Source organism: Canis lupus, chromosome 5 (assembly GCF_011100685.1).
Source record: "Canis lupus familiaris isolate Mischka breed German Shepherd chromosome 5, alternate assembly UU_Cfam_GSD_1.0, whole genome shotgun sequence".
NCBI lineage: Eukaryota > Metazoa > Chordata > Mammalia > Carnivora > Canidae > Canis > Canis lupus.
The window spans coordinates 64,117,853-64,138,884 of record NC_049226.1 but is presented as its reverse complement, the minus strand read 5'-3'; the positions used below and the strand labels follow the sequence as shown (position 1 = coordinate 64,138,884).

Below are 21,032 nucleotides of genomic sequence, written 5' to 3'. Positions count from 1 at the left end.
CTGTAGGCCACGAGCACTGCCTTCTCTGGGGTGGTGCTGCAGAAACCTTGGGAGGTTTGGTTTTTCCTCAGACACCTCCAGCTCCCACTTGTGTTACTTCAGGCACTCAGCTCTCTAAACTTCTCCACCTTTGCAGAGAGCATAGTAACACCTACCTTCTTAGGACAGATGGTGAGGATTGGAGGAGGTGACAGAGGAGCATCTACTCAGCTGGTGCACCCCCCCCCCCCCCCCCCCCCCCGCTGTTTATCTTAGTCTAGGTTTCCTGTTACAGCAACACGCCTTCATGATGTCTTCAAGGTTTTATAATTCCTTCCACATCAGGCTCTGGTCCTGTTATACAGGGTGACATGTTGCAGCAGGGAAGTTTCATTTATGGTGCAGAAGTTCTAGGATCTTCATCACCCTTACTGACTGCATTTCCTTTCTTTAAATCTTTTTTTTTTTAACTTTTATTTATTTATGATAGTCACACAGAGAGAGAGAGAGAGAGGCAGAGACACAGGCAGAGGGAGAAGCAGGCTCCATGCACCGGGAGCCCGACGTGGGATTCGATCCCGGGTCTCCAGGATCGCGCCCTGGGCCAAAGACAGGCGCCAAAACCGCTGCGCCACCCAGGGATCCCTGCATTTCCTTTCTGAGCTTCCCTGTTTTGTTTGTATTTTGTTTCTCCCTGTTTTTTTTTCCCCCCCAGAATGAATGAATGAATTTATTTAGAGAATGAGTGGGAGGAGGGGCAGAGGCAGAGGAGAGAGAATCTCAAGCAGACTCTGCTGAGCACAGATGCAAGACTCAGTCCCAGGACCCTGAGATCATGAGCCGAATATAAGAGTTGGATGCTTATCCAACTAAGCCAGCCAGGTGCCCCTTTCTTTTGTTTGTTTTCTTTCTAACGGCTTTTGACCCATAACAGTGAAAAACCTAACTTGCTCTGTCCTTAACTGGTGTTAAATATTGTTAGCTTATGGGGAAAAAACGGCATTTTCTTCTTTGAGGATTGAAGAAAATACTGGATCTGGAAAAGTGCTTGCCTTCTTTGGCTGATCAAAGATAAATTATAGTATCGTTTGGTTTTGAAATTTCACAGGGCTTAATCTTAGAATCATGTTTGTTTTTGAGGCTGTAGTAGTTTCAGTGACCAAAATTGCCTGAGGCAAAAAATGGTTGTAGAATTGGAGGAGGGGAGGTATTGACAGCAATAGCTGTAAAAACTCTTTATGAGTTTCTGCGGTGAATTTAGTTCCCGTTTGTCCTTTTTGAATCATATTTTAATGGGATGTTTAAGCGGATAAATAAAGGCAACAAGTTTACACTTCAGGCCATATCCTTGTCCCTTCCCACCTCTAATACTGCTATAAGAAAACGCCCCATCAAATTGCAGAAAAGGCTAATCCTCTCTCCCCTTTCAGTGCCTCCAGGGGATTGCATTCAGCCGCTGGCTCTTCTGGGGAAGACAGACATCATTTTCTCAGTGGCTATGTTCAAAACCACCCAAAGGTAGGTATTTTTTTCCTACATTCATTAGTATAATGGTCACTGGAACTGAGTGAGCCTTTCTCAGTGTTTCCTCCATAGCAGGGGAACCAGGGGACAGGGTGTGTGTTGACTCAGGATGCCCTATGCATCCCCCTTGTTTGCCTTCCATTTTGAGCCACACTTTAAGCTTCCCATTTCTGGATCACTACACCTTCCCATTTCTGGATCTCCATGTCTTTATGGTTTTGATATGACTGTGGAAGAGAAACTCTTTCAGAAGGAGGTTTCTAGGTGAATCTGTGTTTCTACACATTTGAATGCAAGCCAAGCTGAGCCTCATGTTTGGAAAGTAGAACAGGAATGATGTGCAGGATGCACTTAGCTTGAAGCACATCTGCCCCTCATAGCAGAATTTAGGAGTGTGCTCACTTCTCTCTGTCTCTTTGGAGACTCTGTGATGAGGCTTGTAAGTACATGTTGTTTGCACAAAGCATGAAGTCAGGAAAGAAAACTGGTTTCTCTCTTATTCTCTTTCCTGATCTGACAGTATGGCTGTTTATGTGCATGTGATGTGTGCCTTTACAGTGCTAGAGCCTCATCATTTTGTCCTTAAGGGTTTGAGAAATTCTTTAAGAGTAGAAGAAACAGAGACTTAGAAAAACCAATAACTCTAAGAAGAGGTACTAAGGTCCATTTGACAAATCAGACTTTCAAAGTTTTATGTTTTTTAGACATTCACTACTTTTGGGATTAGTCTCCTTGGGAGGTGACAGCAGGCAGGCCAGTGTGTGTGTGGTGTTGGCATCCTCTTTCCTCTGCATATCATGGCCATCTTCTGCCTCACAGTTTGTTAATGTGGACTGGTGAAGTATTTATCAGGTGTGTTTCTTCTATGAAATGTCCAAGCAAGGAATAGGAAGAGACCCATAGAAGTGTGTTAGGAGGTTTGTTTACATGCCTCACTACAATAGAACAGTTCTTCTGCAAAGCTTATGCAGATTTCCACTCTCCTGTAATATTTTTGTCCCTTCCTGGGTCACCTAGGCCTTTGAGCTTCCATGGCTTTTGTTTGGGTTGTTGGAATGGCATGCACGTGAAGGGACAGGACTATGGCTTGTTGGTCCTAGGACTTGCTGGGCTTCTTGCTCAGCCCCTTCCATTTGCTGTTGTTGACTTACTTTGGAGAAACATGGCCATGGATGGATCACTGCCTCAAAAGCCTCTATGAGACCATTTTTCAAGTTTTGAGTTAGTTTCCTAGATTCATATGGAAATCTTGTTTGTATCTTCCACACTCAGTACTCCATTTCTGGTCATTAATGTGTATATGTGCTGCGATGGGGATGGGGGTTGGGGGAGGGGTGGTTTCCCTGCCATGCATTTTTGGGACTCCAGCAGGGTGTCCCATAGTTTAACCCAGTTCTGACACTATATACCTGGAATTAGCATCAGATTCCACAGACCCACTCTATCCTGAAAGACTGCCTCTACTCCCCCATTCCCCCATACCCTCCCTTCAGATGCCAGTTCCATGTCCAGGGTGTCACCTGTGATTCTGTCCAGCTGTAAATTGGTGGTTCCCACAACCCCCTCTCCTTGAGTTCAATTGATTTGCTAGAGCGACTCATAGAACGCAGGAAACCAATGTACTCACTAAATTACCAAATTACAAAGGATATTAAAGGATATGAACAAACAGCCAGATGAAGAAATGTGAAGGGTGAGGTCTGGAAGGGTCCTCAGTAAAGGACCTTTTGTCCTCTTGAAATTTGGCATAGAATGTGAGTGCATTCTTGTCCACCAGCCTAGAAGCGCTCCAAATCTTGTTCTTTTGGATTTATATGGAGGCTTCGTTGTATAGGCATGATTGATTAAATCATTGACGATTGGTCATTAATTCGGCCTCCAGCCCCCTCCTTTCCCCTCCCCTGATGTTAGGAGTGGTGATGAAAGTTCTAACCCTCTAATTACTTGGTTCTCCTGGCAACCGGCCTCCATCCTTAGAGGTTTTCCGAAAGTCCCCTCATTAACACAAAACTCAAATGTGGTTGAAAGAGTTTTGTTATGAATAAGGACAAAATGTCCCTTTACTACCTAGGGAATTCCAAGGGCTATTGGAGGCCTGGACCAGGAGGGCCAAATGTATACTTCCTAGAAATGGAATATCACAGCGGTCAAACAAAGCTAAATGCCTGGTAGAAACCGTGATAACAATTACTCGCTTTCGTTCCTCCCCTTGTCATTTTTGTATGTGCTAAAAAGCACCTCTTAGAAATTTTAACTGGAAATGCACTTGAGATAGTTACATGGGGAGGGGAGTTTTTCTTTGGATATGTACAGCTTTCTAGGACTGTTCAAGCCTCCTGATCCTCAGATTATACTTGGAGGAAATGGGCCATTTAATCCTAGGTGGACATGTCCTGAATCAGACCCATCTCCTCCCATACATATTTTGCACCTGACAGAAGAGTGGGGTTGGGGTCTTCAAGGGTGTTTATGGGGCTGGATTCAGTCATCTAGTCTATGGGTCACAATATTCTAAGGACAAGGGGGGATCATGCCCAAGAGTGGGTGACATGCATTATGGTTTTCTTGGGAAGCTGAACCTTTGTAGATAATCCACCTGTGTGAGCCTGTCTCATTGCTTGCTTCCTTCCTTTGCCCCATTTACTGGCATGGAAAGGTGCTCGTTCCATAACAGGAAGGAGATTTGCTAGTAGGCTCAGGTTTCAAGCCAGAAAGGTGAAATTTGAAGAATTTTACATGTATTGGAAGCTACTTCTCAGCGATATCTGTTTTTTCCTCCAAAAGGGTGAGTTATGCAGGGCAGAGTATTTGACAGCATCAGAAGTAAGAGTGTACAAAGTTAAGTGCCAGCTATGTAAAAGTAATGCCTCCAGGATCCCTGGGTGGCGCAGTGGTTTGGCGTCTGCCTTTGGCCCAGGGCGCGATCCTGGAGACCCGGGATCGAATCCCACATCGGGCTCCCAGTGCATGGAGCCTGCTTCTCCCTCTGCCTATGTCTCTGCCTCTCTCTCTCTCTCTCTCTCTCTCTTTCTCTGACTATCATAAATAAATAAATTAAAAAAAAAAAAAAAGTAATGCCTCCTGGGTCATGCCTGGCATGTATATACCAGTTGCTGGTGATTTTGTGGAGATTTAATTGTTTTAAAATTTCTTCGTGTCTGGGACTGTCTGGGTTGACATGGTCTGGCAGTCTCCACCACTCTGAGCTGTGCCCTGACCTGAGAAGGGCACAGCAGGCTTTCCTCCTACCCTACAGGGTGAGGTGATGCTATGTTTCAGCCTCTTTCTTTCCTGTCCCCTCTTTACCTCCAGAAGACTCCAGTAGTAGGAAAGTGTATGTTGGGAGGCATTTTTCTGTTCTCTGAATCCTCTTTTTCTGGGAAATTGTAATTACTGTTTTCTCAGGTCAGACTTTGTTTTCTCTTAGGAACTGGTGAGCCAAAGGAATGCTGGACCTGGAGCAGATGGAGGCAAGAGAGGGGAAAGCAGAGAGACTTTGCCTGGTAGAGACAGATACAGAAGGTTTGTGGACATCTGAGGACCAGACCCAGTCAACCTGTCACTTCCCCAAGGTCCTACTTGGTTTGGAGCAAGCTGATTCGAAGATCCTGAGAAATGAATTCAACTTAAAAAATATGGCGATAAGAGATAACCCCAGAAATGTGGGCTCTTTGAGGGTATTCTGCTTCTCCTGGGTGGTCTGGTGACTGGGTGGTCTGGTGAGCAGCTGCTTTTGATGTATTCATATATATCACGTGGACGCCTTTCCTCTCAAGGGCTGGCTTTGGTTTCACCACACACAGAGGCCGCATGGTGGAATGTGAGGAGGGAGCATTTGGAGAGATGATGTCTTTCATAATATCTGAAAAAGGAAATCACTGTTTGATAAAGGAACCACCCTTATTTAACCATAAAATGTGTTCTCTTCTCCCACAGAGGGAGTTCCCTTGGGATGACAAAGGTGTCCACAATCTGGCTGCTTTGGGGGCAGGTATTGGCATGGGGTTTTCCTACTTCTATTTTTGAGATTCTGGGAAGGAAATCACCTGGAAGCACTTGCCATAGTATTACCTGGTGAGAGGTCTAGGGACAAAAATTTATAATCTGTCTACCCCGGAAGGAGCTGGTACATGTGATGATGTGCCCATGCATGTGGTCTGCAAGCTTAGATCCTTAGCAGTCCCAACCTTGGGATACGGATAAGACACAGTTTTACTTTTTCTAGTAAACGAGGTCATGCTCACTTTCTTGCTGAGTGAGCATCCCATTAGTATCATGGCTTAACTTTAATATTCATTAGATTTTTTCTTTTAAGGCTTAGCTCTGTTTATCTTTAAATTATTATTTTTTAAGATTTTATTTATTTATTCATGAGAGACATACAGAGAGAGAGAGGGAGGGAGGGAGTGGCAGAGACACAGGCAGAGGGAGAAGCAGGCTCCATGCAGGGAGCCTGACATGGGACTCGATCCCAGGACTCCAGGATCAGGCCCTTGACTGAAGATGGTGCTAAACCACTGAGCCACCTGGGCTGCCCTTTATCTTTAAATTCTAATCTGATATCTGACTTAAAGTTTTCCTCCTAATGTAGTCCCACCCTGCTGGCTGACCCTGAGCAGGGCAGGACCATCAATATCAGGCTCTGTCTTGTGCTGACAGGGCCTTCCTGGCTTGTCCTTGTGAGTAGTTGAAGTTGGGAGAAGTGTTCCTCAGGCTTGAGTGTAAACTCCTATAGGAGCAGAGGACTTGCTCACTGTTTGCCCGTTACCCTAGGTAGCATACTGTTAAGATCTGGGCCTCCTTCTGTATGATGATGTTTGTAGAAACCCATGGTTTCCCACCAGGGTCTATGGCTGAGGCCATCGTTTTCTGCCCACATGTCTGTCCTCAGAGAGGCCCTTGCTCACTACAGGGAAGGGGAATGGCTGCTGCCAGCCTTGTCTCCCGAGGACCTGCCTTCTGAAGGAGAGGGAAAGGGTAAGACAGGGATCCTCCTGTGTCTGCATTCTGGACAGATCCCAGAGTCCCCTCGAGGTCTGTTTATTTTAAAGCATAGCCTGGAGGAGCCCTGAAGGATGAAGTGTTCCGTCCCTGTCTCACCTCATGTGGCTCTGTGCTTGGTCCCTGTGGGACACAGTGTTGGCAGACTCTTCCCTGGCTCAGACCAAGCACCTGATTCAATGCACTTAGGGAACTTTCATGAATGCTGCACTGTCTCCCGGCCCCCTCCTGAGTTGTTGGGAGATCACTTGATGACATCTTAGGGTGTCCCAGAAATACGTAAACTTGAGTGCAGCCACTCCTGAGCCTCTGATGCATTTCCAAGTCCATGGCCTGGAACAGATAGCCCTTTGTTAGGGTCTTATTTGGGAATAAAAAGCTACAATATCTTGAAACTTAAGTAGCAATCTTTGTTTTAAAATAGCTTAGCTGGGACGCCTGGGTGGCTCAGTGGTTAAGCATTTGTCTTTGGCCCTGTCTTTGGCTCCCGGGTCCCTGGATCGAGTCCCGTATCAGGCTCTCAGGCTCTCTGCAGGGAGGCTGCTTCTCCCTTTGCCTCTGTCTCTGCCTCTCTGTGTCTCTCATGAATAAATAAGTAAATCTTTAAAAAAATATTTGGGAAATAAATAAAAGTATAAAGAAGGAACTCGCCATCCTGCACTAAGCAAGTTTGAGTGTTTACTGTGGCCCTTCCTTTCCTGTTTTGAATGCATCAATGTGTGCTCCTTCATACCCTGTATCTCTGGCTTCCCTATGTTCCCAGGAGATAGTGGACTGTGTTGGAAAAAATAAGACAGGTCACCTGGGCTGTGATCCAGAAAACAAGAGATTAGAACATGATAGAAGCTGTGAGGATGCCCCCAGCTCTTGTCTCATTAACATGAGAGTTGTTGGAGTCTTGCCATCTGGGGATTCTTTTGCAGAAGAGAAGCTGAGATGTTCAGTTTTGTTTCGTTTCGTTTCTTTCTTTCAATATTTTATTTATTTGAGTGCACTAGCTAGAGTGCACCAGCAGTGTGGGGGGGAGGGTCAGAGGGAAAGGGAGAAGCAGGCAGGAAACCTAATGCAGGACTCCATCCCAGGACCCTGGAATCATGACTGGAGCTGAAGGCAGATGCTTCATCGACTCAGACACCCTAGTGTCCCTGCCTTTTGGATTTTTTTTTTAAAGATTTTATTTATTTATTCATGAGAGACAGAGAAGTAGGCTCCATGTAGGGATCCTGATGTGGGACTCGATCCTAGGACCATGCCCCTAGCCAAAGGCAGATGTTCAACCGCTGAGCCACCCAGGCATCCCTGTCTTTTGGATTTTAAGACAGTGTGCAATCTTAATGTCTGGATATACCAAATTTTAATTCCTGAATTGGAATAAAGTTCAGTTCCTGAATTGGTTTCTGTTTATTACAAAATAGATATATAATATACCAAATTTTAATTCCTGAATTGGAATAAAATTCAGTTCCTGAATTGGTTTCTGTTTATTAAAATGGAAATAGGTTCATACCCCAGGCTAAAAGTGTTCAGGTTAATAGGAAAACAAAACAGATCTGTTCTGCAGACTGTAGGCTGAGATAGAGCTGAAGTCTATGCTTGTAGAACGTGACTCGGCATGGAGGCCTGTGGTTTGTTGCCGAATGCCCTCTGTGTTATCTCTGCTGTTCTGGTATCTTTTTTTCTTAGGTGGACTGGCCGGAAGTCGTTAACAGTTGGTGTGTGTGTCATCCATCCCTGGCACTGGGATGGCATCTGAGGTGAGGGGTAGTTCAAGGCTGAATGTTTCTGCCATAGGGTTTTGGGGGTTTTTTTCCATGTAAGGTGTAATTTTTTGTTTTTTCAGAAGAATGCCTCTCCTGGTTTCACTACCCAATAGCAACCCGTGTGAAGGTGATCATTTACCATGTTGGTATGTATCAGTAGCAGTGCTCCAGGTAGGACATAATCCCTGTGTATAGAACTCTTAACTGATTCAGTTTTGTCTCAAAACTGTGATGTGAGAACCATGAGCCAAGATGTAGGGGGGAACAATACGAGGACAAAGTTTTTGGAGCTTGTTATACTTTTTTTTTTTTTTTTTAAACATATTTTTTTAATTTTTATTTATTTATGATAGTCACAGAGAGAGAGAGAGAGAGAGCAAGGCAGAGACATAGGCAGAGGGAGAAGCAGGCTCCATGCACTGGGAGCCCGACGTGGGATTCGATCCCGGGTCTCCAGGATCGTGCCCTGGACCAAAGGCAGGCGCCAAACCGCTGCGCCACCCAGGAATCCCGCTTGTTATACTTTTATCCAAAACCTAAAGCCTGCAGCTTTGTGGGGCCAGGACAGAGGCTCCACTCAGGCTTTGCTGGAAGAGCACCCGGGGAGAGGGGCAGTAGCTGTGGGGGAGGGCAGCCTTAGGCTGCCCTCACATCTTGGTTTCTGCAGAATTTTGTGTGGTTTAATAGCAGCACCGTTGACACCTTTGAGCAGAACCTGGATACTGTTCACTGGGAGCTGGGCATCGTTCCCCCCAAGCAGGCATCAATGGTCTACACCACTGAGAGCGACAGGTAAGTGGCAGGGGCTCCAATCTGGGGCACCTGGATCCGAACGCAGAACGTTTCAGTGCTTAACCAGTTTAGGAGTGTGCTTCCTTTGAGCATATTGTAGGCATCTGCTAATTAACAACGTATAGTAAAAAAATAAATCTGTTCTGTTGTTTTTGAGGAAAGAATTGATTAGGAAAACATTTGGCGAGGCAGCCTTAAAAAAATAATAGGCTAGGTAGGGCTTAGCTGTAAGGAGGCTGTATTGGGTCTGCTGGGTAGCCATCCTCCCCACACCACAGGCCAATTCCAGGTGAAATTGGACAGATAGATGTATGTGGGATGAGAACCTCGGGGTTGGAGGAAGGCTGAATGCTGTGTCCAGGCTCTGACATGTTTGTTTTTTAAGATTACTTATTTGAGAGAAAGAGAGCACCTGCATGAGTGGTGGTAGGGACAGAGAGTGAGGGAACAGGCCAAGCCGACTGGCCTGACTTGGGACTAATTTGGGGCCTGATCCCAGGACCCTGAGATCACGACCTGAGGTGAAGTCAGCCACTTTGCCGACTGAACCATCCAGGTGCTCCCAGGCTTTGGCACATTTTTAAAAAAAATTTTTATTTATTTATGATAGTCACAGAGAGAGAGAGAGAGAGAGAGAGGCAGAGACATAGGCAGAGGGAGAAGCAGGCTCCATGCCGGGAGCCCGACGTGGGATTCGATCCCGGGTCTCCAGGATCGCGCCCTGGGCCAAAGGCAGACGCTAAACCACTGCGCCACCCAGGGATCCCACTTTGGCACATTTTTAAAGAAAACTAATTCCTTGTATAACAAAACTAGAGTTGAGAGTAGTCTGCTTGTCATAGCCCTTCTCTCAAGGGAACTGAAAATGGTTTCCTTGGATCTTCTAGCTCTTGTTTGCGAAGCCTGGCACCTACACTTCTTTTAGTGGGCATCCTCTATGCTGTGAGGAGAGGCCCAATGGGGGCTGGGTGTGGCGAGCGTGGAGGGGCCCCCTCTTCAGTTCTGGGGAGACAACTACCAGGGTCTTGAAGAACGATGTGGATGTGTAGTTTGCAGATGCAGGTGGTGTAAAGAGACCAAGTTGGGAGATTATGGAATTTGTGAATTTCCTGAAGAATGAATCCCAAGCAGTATCAGGACTTAAGAACCAGAATTCCAAATGTATTTATTTATTTATTTTTTAAATTTATTCATGAGAGTTACACACACAGAGAGGCCAAAGACATAGGCAGAGGGAGAAGAAGCAGGCTCCATGTAGGGAGCCTGATGTGGGACTCGATCCCGGGACATAGGGATCACTCCCTGAGCCAAAGGCAGATGCTCAACCGCTGAGCCACCCAGTCGTCCCCCAAAGGTATTGATTTCAGAAAATATCATAGTGCTCTGAACTCCAGGTCCAGGCCAGAGATCACCATGGTTTAGTGTGGACCATTATGAGACCACTTAGCTTTTTGTACAGATTGTGTATTTTATTTTATTTTATTTTATTTTATTTTATTTTATTTTATTATTTATTTATTTTAAGATTTTATTTTTTATTTATTCATGAGAGACACAGCGAGAGAGAGGCAGAGACACAGGCAGAGGGAGAAGCAGGCCCCATGCAGGGAGCCTGATGTGGGACTCGATCCCCGGTCTCCAGGATCACGCCCTGGGCTGCAGGCGGCGCTAAACCGCTGCGCCACTGGGGCTGCCCCAGATTGTATATTTTATTAATCAAGAAGAAGTAGCGTTTGCCAGGGCAGAATGGTGAAGATCCTCTTATCAGATTGAAACCACAGTGAGTTTACTTTTTTGTTTTTTTTTTTTTTTTTTTTTTTTTTTTTTTTTTTTTTTAATTTTTATTTATTTATGGTAGTCACACACACAGAGAGAGAGAGAGAGAGGCAGAGACACAGGCAGAGGGAGAAGCAGGCTCCATGCACCGGGAGCCCGACGTGGGACTCGATCCCGGGTCTCCAGGATTGTGCCCTGGGCCAAAGGCAGGCGCCAAACCGCTGCGCCACCCAGGGTTCCCGAGTTTACTTTTTTGAACTGTGGGACTGTAGAGCCCTAAGAATAGTACAGACCCATGTGAGACGTGTGTTTGGTCACTGAAAGCATAAGCTCATGCCTTTCGTTTAGAGGGTAGTCTTTCCTTCTAATTTAGTTCCAGTGATCAGACTCTTCTGTTAAGTGTCCTGCATAAAAACCTCTTGTTGTCTACAGTTTGTTCCTCTGAATGAAGTGAGAACTTAGAAGCAAAGCAAACTGAGTGGAGAACCTTCTATATTTTTATGATTTTTTTCTTACTCTTGGAGTTTTCTCACCTACTCACATTGACAGTTTTTTGTTTTGTTTTTAGCTATTTTCCTTTATTGCTTTATTTTCTAAAGCCTTCAACTTAGTTTTTGAAGGAGCAGCCTTTTTCTTGCTCCCTTTTTATTAGTTTACATAATGTTAAATTACATAATTAAAACAGCAAATACTTGCATAAACAGGTTTGGGGTCAGATACAACTGCTTCATGGTAAACCCTTGATCCTGTTGGGGATAGAGGTGTAGTGTGGGTGTGGGTTAAGCTGTTCTATAAGAGGAAATGGAGCCATAGTAATTCTGACTGTGGGATCTATCTATTGGTCCCTTTCTATGTCATGGACCCTCTGAAGGCCTGACAAACTGGGAGTCCTTTTCCCAGAAGGATTTGCATCTTAGAACATTGACTCACAGACCCATCAGTCATCCCTGGACCATGGACCAGCTGAAGAGCTCCTAGAATAGACTGTGCTTAGTGCACAGACCTTGCAGGAGCTCTTGCTTTCTTCAGCTATTCCCTGTAGGGTGGTTGCCACTGAACAGTTTATTCTGCATAATAGCAACAAGTTAGGGACCACTGTGAGCCTGGGGACTAGAGATGGGTGGTGCCGTTTCTGTTCTGTAGTCTGATGAGTGTTAGCTAGAAAGGTGTGTGTGTGTGCACTCGCGTGTGAGACAGAGGTAGGGGTTGCTCTTGGGCTCTCAGTTGGAGATTGACCAGCACCCACCCCAGTTGCCATTCACCTGGGCTTTACAGTTGGGTGCTACAGGGGGCTTGTATGTACTGGGAAAGGTGGGTATGATAAACAGTAGGCAGGGCAGGCAGGTCACCTGAAGTGTGACTGCCCCCCCCCCCCCCTCACCGGCTGGTTGTGGGCTGGGGTGGGGGTGGGGGCTCTCTCTGTCATTCTGTGTGGTGCTAAGGATATCAGGGACCATATGGCTTTTTAGCTCCTCCTGGGTATGAAGTTCGATGACTTAGTAAAGTGATCTATATAGTATATGTGGACATATGTACCCAGGATTCCACTGCTTCCTCATCTATAAGAATTGGCTGTGTGTGTGATCGGTCACACAACTGGTGATGGATCCACGGTGAATCCCACATCTGTATTCATGGAGACGTGGAGTCTAACACCATTTTGTGAGTTTGAGTTTTGTGACTCCCTCTCCCCTACCTTTTTGTGAGTATTTTGTTTTTGTTTTTAAAGACTTAAACAAAAAACAAACCTATGGTCTCCTTTGAGATAATTAGATGCTAACCCACACCCTTCACTAGAGATGGGATAATAGATGCTCGCTGCTTTATTTTTTTATTTTTAAAAGATTTTATTTATTCCTGAGAGACACAGAGAGAGGGGCAGAAACATAGGTAGAAGGAGAAGCAGGCTCCCTGAGGGGAGCCCAACGTGGGACTCAATCCCAGGACCCTGGGATTATGCCCTGAGCCAAAGGCTAACCACTGAGCAACCCAGGCGTCCCAATGCTCTCTGCTTTAAATCTCTTTTCAATTTTCAGGCGTAATGGTAATCCATAAAATGAACATTGAGGTGTGTTACCAGAATGTGAATTGGTGATTTTAAACCTTAAGCCAGGATAGGAAAGGGCAAGTCACAGACAGGGAAACATGGTGCCAATGACCACAGGTAGGCAATGCCTGTTCAGCAGATGAAGCACACGGGTCAGCGTTTCTGTTGTTGAGACCAGCTAGCTGTGAAGCTGTACAGACTGACTGTGGCCTAAGATCTGAGGGATTGGGGGGAGTGTGAATTGGTGTCAATATTTTGTAGAGCAGTTTGACAGCAACTTAAAATAGACATTCAGACCCTTTGATCCAGCAAGCCCTCATCCTGGGAGCTTTTGTGAAGAAATAACCTGCTTAGCTGAATGGGCTTTCATATGTCTATAGTGTTTGAACTCTTTATGGTCAGAATGCATTTATTTTCTAAGCAGAAAATATTGAAAAGAAAACCTCAGACTATGGTGCATCATCTTAGGGATTCTTGTTAGTGATGCCTAGAAGTCACCTTTTTTTTTTTTTTAAATTTTTTTTTTAAAACAATTTTATTTGTTTATTCACGAGAGACACAGACAGAGAGGCAGAGACACAGGCAGAGAGAGAAGCAGGCTCCATGCAGGGAGCCCGACGTGGGACTCGACCCCGAGTCTCCAGGATCATGCCGTGGGCTGAAGGTGGTGCTAAACCGCTGAGCCACCCAGGTTGCCCCACCTGTTTAAATAGAAAATGGGACTCTTTTGGGGTTCTATCTGTCCAGGAGTCCCCTTTCTGTTTCAGTGAGCCATGCTCACTGGTCCTTCTGGTACTGGCAAAACGCTTCTTGCCAAAGCAACTGCAGGGGAGACCAAAGTGTCTTTCATCACTGTGAGTGGGTCAGAGCTCTTCAGAATGTTTGTTGGTGTTGGGCCAGTAAGGGTAGGTGGCTGCTTGCCCTTGAGTCAGCCCCAGGTTTTGTGTGGACCCTGGCAACATGCCACGAATGTCAGATAAGCTTTGGGTTGCAGAGGAAAGACTTGGGTCACACTCATTTTTGTCTTCATACCAGAAACAAAACCAACTCTCTGTGGATTGCTATTTCAGTTTCATGACATGTTTGCAATGGCTAAAAAAAAATGCTCCTTGTATCTTATTCATTGATGAAATTGATGCAGTTGGCAGGATGTGAGGCCAAGGGTACTTTAGAGGCCAGAGCAAGCAGGAGAGCATACTGAACTAGATGCTTGTAGAGATGGATGGTGAGTGGATGCCACCAACAACTGCTGAGAGCAGGCTTGTGTTGTCAGCACTGCCAGAACTCATGTGACCCTCCTCCAGCCTTTTGTTTCTGTAAACTCCCTGGGTGAGAATCCCTGATGGTTCGATTTTTAGGAAGGCTGCTTTCAGGCAGACTTAGTGAAGAAAGCTATGTCAGATCAACACAGGACCCCAGTACTCAATGATAAGATGAGGGGCCAATGCACCCCACCCCTGCCCTACCATCAGAAGGGCTTAGCAGAGATGCGGTGGTGAGGTCCTCTTGGGGAGTGGACCAGGTAGATGGGAGCTCCTCCATCCCTCCTAGCATAGGATAGAACCTGTGCTCCTTCCTCTCTGAGCCTCTCTTCTGCTGCCATCCCTGACCCAGAATCTCATGGGTGCCCAGGCCCACTTCATGTACCAAAATAGCTCTTTTACCTCCCAGTTAAGACTTTTTCTCAGTGATTCCAGCTGAGTGTGTCTGATAGCTTGTTAGATCTGCTGAGGCTTTAATGGAAACATCTAGGCGTTGATGCCAATTTTCCAGTTTGGAGAAGCTTTCACTGGGCCTGTGGAAAGTTTTGATCTTCATTTTGGGGTTGCCAAAGAGTACCCTGGGTTTGGTGATTGACTAGGAGGACTCCCAGGACCTCAGGTGTGGTCGTACTCCCAACTGTGACAAATGACAGACACAGAGCAAATTCTGCATAGGGCAGGGTGCAGTCCAGGGAAGTCGGCTGCAGCTTCTTTTTTTTAATTTTTTTTATTTTTTTAATTTTTTTTTGGCTGCAGCTTCTTTGAGGAGGAGGCAGGAGGGCACTGATGCCCCTGGTGTTGAGCTGTGACAACACGTGGGCGTATGGCTGACCACAGTTTTCCCTGGGGGCTGGTCACGTGGCACAATTTGCCTAGTATGTACCAAAATCCCAGCCTTCCAGGAGGAAGGCAGGTGCTCAGCATAAACCACACTGTTTGCAGAAATAGTTTAGGCATAGAGAGCCCTTCTTATTGAGGAACAGTGGCGACCCTCCTCAGTCTCCCAGAGTCATTTGAGGGCTGCCTTGGAAGCAGACCCTGAGAGGATGAATAATTAGGTCTTCTGTGTTAGTTTTTTCTTATTCAGACCAAAACATTTCCAAAACTTTCTATTATACTTAGTATTCAACAGTGATTCTAATTAGATATCATTCTGTTCTGATATCTTAAAGCGTTGATGGGGAGAACATTCTGAGAGTGAGGGGGTGGGAGCACCACCCCTTCCTCTGTTGGTCATCCCTGTTCTCTGCAGCCCTGACTGCCCTTGACCAGTCCAGCTCCCTGGGCCCTGTGAGTCCAGCGGAGCTGAGTCAATGGAGATCCCGACAGATGGCTGGGGAACTGACACAGTGCGGCCAGTGGGAGGTCTCCTTGCTCCCTAGGGCAGGGGGGGAGGGTGTATGAGGTAGTCCAGGCAGTCAGGCATCAGTGATGAATAAAGATGGCAGTCTACACCCTGAGACCAGGTCATGGAGATCCCAGTTAGCTGAGGAATGTCTGATTATTCTGATGGACATGTGTCTCAGCCAGAGCAGTGAGGTCTGTGAGAACCAGAGCCACTAGTGTGCTATTTGGTTCCTGCCTGTGAAGGGTCGAAGATAAGGGGCTATCAGCCAGCCCTGGGCATGAACGTCTGCCCCACTAAGGAACCTCTGCAGTCATTTTGGAGTAAGCAAAAGAAGTGCAGAGCCAGGGCAGGGCTGCTCAGGGTGGCCAGTGGACCCGGAAGGATAGGCAGGTGTGCAGAAAGAGGACATGTTCTCAGGACCTTAGGAGGAGAGCTAGGTAGGAACACAGTCCTGTCCTAGTGGACACCAGCCTGAGCCCTCTCCTTGGGCTCACTTGCTTCTCATGTCCAGGGTTCAAGTCTTCATGAACATTGTGGTGCTGGCTGGCATAAACTGCCCTGACATCCTCTACCCAGCCCTTATACAGCCTGGCCAGTTTGACTGCCTGATTTACATGGGCGAATATGCCTGTCACTTTGGCATTCAGGGTTGGGTCTTCATGTCCTTGTGTTAAAGATCAGGTTAGGGATCCCTGGGTGGCGCAGCGGTTTGGCGCCTGCCTTTGGCCCAGGGCGCGATCCTGGAGACCCGGGATCGAATCCCACATCGGGCTCCCGGTGCATGGAGCCTGCTTCTCCCTCTGCCTATGTCTCTGCCTCTCTCTCTCTCTCTGTGACTATCATGAATAAATAAATAAAATCTTAAAAAAAAAAAAAAAGATCAGCTTAGATCATTATCTGTGTATTTGGAGGCAATTTCTTTTGATCAGGCTCCTACAGCAGTTAATGTTAACAACATTTTGAGAAAGTGGAAGCTCACGAATGCCCTTGGTTGTTGCCAGTCCCTGTCTCCTGGCGATCCACTTTTGGGAGTAACAGATGTGTCTGGGCCCGCAGAAACGTCACTTCAGTCCATACAGGTTGGAGTGATGTGACAGATCGTATTCTTCACTTCTTGTTTTGGTGAAGTGTTAAAGAACAGAAGAGCTCACCTTCACCTTTTACTTGGACAGTGGGCATCTGCATCTTTGCTGGCATTTTCCATTTGTGAGAAGGCACCCATTCTGTGTGGACTTGCCTGCTGCCCAGGGTGGTTCTTGTCTTGCTCTCTGTCAGGTTACAGCCCTGGGAACGAGTTTGAGGTTGGTCGGTGGCAGCATAGTCAGGAAGGTGTTTTACGCATTCAAGAGCTGAGTGTACATAACATTTGGGGTATTTCTGTCATTGCTCCCTGGCTCTAGTCGAATAACTGAGTGTGAAAGACATAGCTGGGAGAGTGCCTAAAGCCTCAGACTGTCCTTGTAGATTTTGCGAAGTGGCATTAGGTGACCCTGTTCTGGCCATCTGTGTCTCTCTCTTGATAGGCCCCCCCATCATCACAGGCAGGTCCACTATCTTCACGGTCTACCTGCACCCACTGAAGCTGGATGAGAGCCTCTGTAAGGACACCTGGGCAAGAAAGCTCACGGCACTCCCTTTGGGCTTCACGGGTGAGTGTTGGCCAGGCTGGCTCTAGCCGGGCCCTGGATGGGAGGTACATATGATTGGTGGATGGTTTCTGCTTGTGCTGCTCAGTCCTGGCAAGTGTCCACCTTTGTCTTTAGAACTTTGAATCTGTTGAGGCAAATCAAAGGCCTCAGAGAGGATTAGCCCCAAAGTGGATCTGTACCCATTTGAATTTCTAGTTTAATTCCGTTTAAATGTGGTAAGTTTTCACTGCAGAGACTTAACTAACGTCTGAGGACAGACCTACTGAAGTGAAGAGCTGTGCTACATTTTATTGGCTTGGGCTTGAGCTCCCAGTATGGGATCTTTCTTTGCTTTTCTCTTTTCTTTGTGATAAAAACCCAAGGTCCTGTGCTAGGAAACTTGTTTCCCTACCAGGGTGGTTTAAACACTGGCAGTTTAGGCTTTTCCTGGCAGCTTCTTGCCCAGCAGCCCTTTGGAGGTCTCATGATGACTCTGATGAGCTGTTGGCCACTGCTTCTGGAGGATTCTGCTGTGTACGGTGCTGCCATCTCCCCATGTCCTGCCCAGTGCTGGGCAAGGGCTGGGGGTCAGATCACACACGGGAGTGTATATTTGTCGGCTACAGGGTGATGAGTGAGGCGTTCTCACCCGATCCAGCTGGTACCTGAAGGACCTGGTCTGTTTCCTGCCAAGAATGCGCTTTCTGCTCTCTTCCTTTGTGACTCCTACATCCACTTATCAAAGTTAAGAAACTAGAATAGGCCTCCCAGACTCTGTTCTTCCCAGGTTAACATTAGAGGCTGCCCATCAGCAGGGATGACTCGGTGGGATGATCCTGAACTCCCCAGCCTCAGCCCCCATGGGGTCCTGAGGAGGCTGCTTCATGGGACTGCCCTCTTGTCTCAGGCTGAGCCCATGGATCCTGCTGTCCCTGAGAGGCAGATGCAGCCTTTGTGAATGTCAGCATTGCAAGGATAGAAAATGGTTTGTCTTCACACACAGAAATGTACACGGGATTCTTTTTTTTTTTTTTTAATTTTTTATTTATTTATGATAGTCACAGAGAGAGAGAGAGGCAGAGACATAGGCAGAGGGAGAAGCAGGCTCCATGCACCGGGAGCCTGATGTGGGATTCGATCCAGGGTCTCCAGGATCGCACCCTGGGCCAAAGGCAGGCGCCAAACCTCTGCGCCACCCAGGGATCCCCACGGGATTCTTAAACTAAAAAAACTTTTGACACTTTTTTAAGAGCCACAAAAGTAAGCATTAACTGTGGCACTCTGATGGTTCTCTCCCTATCCAGCCCTCCTCTCCATGTGTGTGGCAGGCCCCTATGTGGGCGATCCAGGCATGGATCCAGGAATAAACCTGGTGTTCCTTAGAAACCTGACGTGTAAAGTTCTCTTTTGCCATTTTTGCTCATTCTTGGCACTATAATGTAGTAATGAAAGTGAAAGAGAAAAGGGCATTTTAAAACTTGGCTAATGAGTCAATGAAAAATGATAAAGTAGGGGGATCCCTGGGTGGCTCAGCAGTTTAGTGCCTGCCTTCGGCCCAGGGCATGACCCTGGAGTCCCGGGATCGAGTCCCATGTCGGGCTCCCTGCGTGGAGCCTGCTTCTCTCTCTACCTCTCTCTCTCTCTGTGTCTCTCATGAATAAGTAAATAAAATCTTTAAAAAAATATATGACAAAATATGCAAAGAAATGATAAGTGGTTCATTCACAGGAAAAAATGGACAAAAGGGGGCAGCCCGGGTGGCTCAACGGTTTAGCGCCACCTTCAGCCCAGGGCCTGATCCTGGAGACCTGGGATCGAGTCCCATGTCAGGCTCCCTGCATGGAGCCTGCTTCTCTCTCTGTCTCTGCCTCTCTCTCTCTCTCTGTGTGTGTCTCTCACACACATCTTTAGAAAAAAAATGGACAAAAGCTGTCCCCAAGGTAGCACAGATGTTAGACTTAGTAGGACGAAGACTTAATGTCCGCTCTCATAAATGGACCAGTAGAACAAAATCCAGAGTGCAGATTGCAGATGCAAGCCTGTATGTACATATTTGCAGAGCTGATTTTTGTCAGGGATGTGAAGACCATTCAATGGGGGAAGGACAGTCTCTTCAACAGAAAATACTGGGACAATGAAATTGGACCCTTGCACTTTTTGAGTTAACTCAAAATGGGTAAAAGACCTGAATTTGAGAGCTAGAACTATATGGTGCTTACAAGAAACCATGGGAGGCCAGATCTTCAGGACTTTGGACTTGGTAGTGGTTCCTTAAATACGACACAAGAAGCACAAACAATAAGTGGAAAAAAAAATTGGACTTACCAAATTAAAATCTTTTGTGTATCAAAGGATACCGTTGAATAAAAAGACAGTGTACAAAAAAAAAAAAAAGGTAGTGTACAGAATGGAAGAAAATATTTGGAAATCATGCATCTGATAAGGATTTAGAATCCAGAACATAGAACCCAATTTAAAAATGGGCAAATGGACATTTTTCCAGAGATAGTATACAGATGACCAAAAAGCACACAAAAAAATGCTGAATGTTGTTATTAATTAGGAAAATGCAAATCAAAACTACAACAAGATAGCACTTCACACCCACCAGGACAGCTATAAAAGACAAAAAGGAGTTGGTAGGGACATAGTATAGAGACACAGGACCCCTAATACGTTGCTGGTAGGAGTATAAAATAGGCTGTGAAAGTCAGTTTGGTTGTTCTTCAGAAAGTAAAATACAGAGTTATCATATGACTCAGCAATTCCACTCCCGAAGAGAATTAAAAACATGTCCATACAAAGACTTGTACATGAATGTTCACAGCAGTGTCATTCACAATAGCCAAAAGGTAGAAACAACCCAGATATACATCAGTGCATGAACGGGTAAACCAAAGGTGTATACATATAATGAAATATTATTCAGCCATAAAAGAAGTGAAGTATTGATAACATGCTGCAATATGGATGAACCTCCAGATGTTATACCAAGTGAAAGAAGCCACACACAAAAGGCTTTGTACAGTGTGATTCCATTTATGTGAAATGTCCCTAACAGGCAGATCCAAGGAGATAGTATAAGAGTGGTTGGCTAGGATGAGTACTGGAATTAACCACATCAGGCAAAGGGTATCTCTTTCCTTCCCTCCCTCCCTCCCTCCCTCCCTCCCTCCCTCCCTCCTTCCCTCCTTCCTTCCTTCCCTCCCTCCCTCCCTGCCTCCCTCCCTCCCTCCCTCCCTTCCTCCCTTCCTTTTAGAGATGTATTTATTTGAGAGAGAGAGTGTGCACAAGCAGAGGGAGCGGCAGGCAGAGGGAGAGGGAGAAGCGAGCTCCCTGCTGAGCAAGGAGCCAAATGCAGGGCTGGACCTCAGGACCCTGGGATCATGATCTGTACCTAAGGTAGGCTCTTATCTGACTGAGCCACCCAGGCGCCCCAGGCACAGAGTATTTTATATAGATGATGGAAGTGTCTGAAACTAGGGTGCTAATCACATAACTTGATAAATTTACTAGAAGTCTTTGAAATATAGAAGATGGGTAGGTTTTATGTTAAATAAATCCTACCTCAATAAGTTGCATAACCAAAAAACTGGCCCAAAACAGTGGTGATTGACAAAGCCGTTCCCTAGTTTGGCTCTGGTTTCTGTAGTGGAGCTTTTCTTGTAATACACAGTCCCGGGCACTGATGTCCACAGTGTTTCATTTCCTGGGTCAGGTGCTGACATTTCTAGTGTCTGCAACAAAGCAGCCCTGATTGTCACCCACCACCTGAGTCCTTGTGTTCAGGAGAAGCACTTTGAGCAGGCCTTTGAGAGGGTCATTGTTGGTGAGCAGGGCAGTCCTGGAGAGGTGGAGGGCCTTCTAGCTCTCAGCTTTGGCAGGCTCACCTTGGGGCCCCAGCTTTACTTTAGG

General features: G+C 46.3%; 1 protein-coding gene across 1 annotated transcript in view; it reads left to right on the top strand.

Annotated features, from left to right (window-relative positions):
• LOC111096076 overlaps positions 1–21,032 on the top strand; it is a 33,718-nt gene that overhangs the window by 2,863 nt on the left and 9,823 nt on the right. Inside the window, exons 3-9 of the mRNA XM_038538820.1 lie at positions 1,410–1,497; positions 4,931–5,025; positions 5,440–5,494; positions 8,188–8,258; positions 8,345–8,410; positions 8,952–9,056; positions 17,013–17,138. Of these exons, the coding sequence (XP_038394748.1) occupies positions 1,410–1,497; positions 4,931–5,025; positions 5,440–5,494; positions 8,188–8,258; positions 8,345–8,410; positions 8,952–9,056; positions 17,013–17,079 (547 nt within the window). The 3' untranslated portion in view covers positions 17,080–17,138. The remainder of the gene's footprint in view (positions 1–1,409; positions 1,498–4,930; positions 5,026–5,439; positions 5,495–8,187; positions 8,259–8,344; positions 8,411–8,951; positions 9,057–17,012; positions 17,139–21,032) is intronic.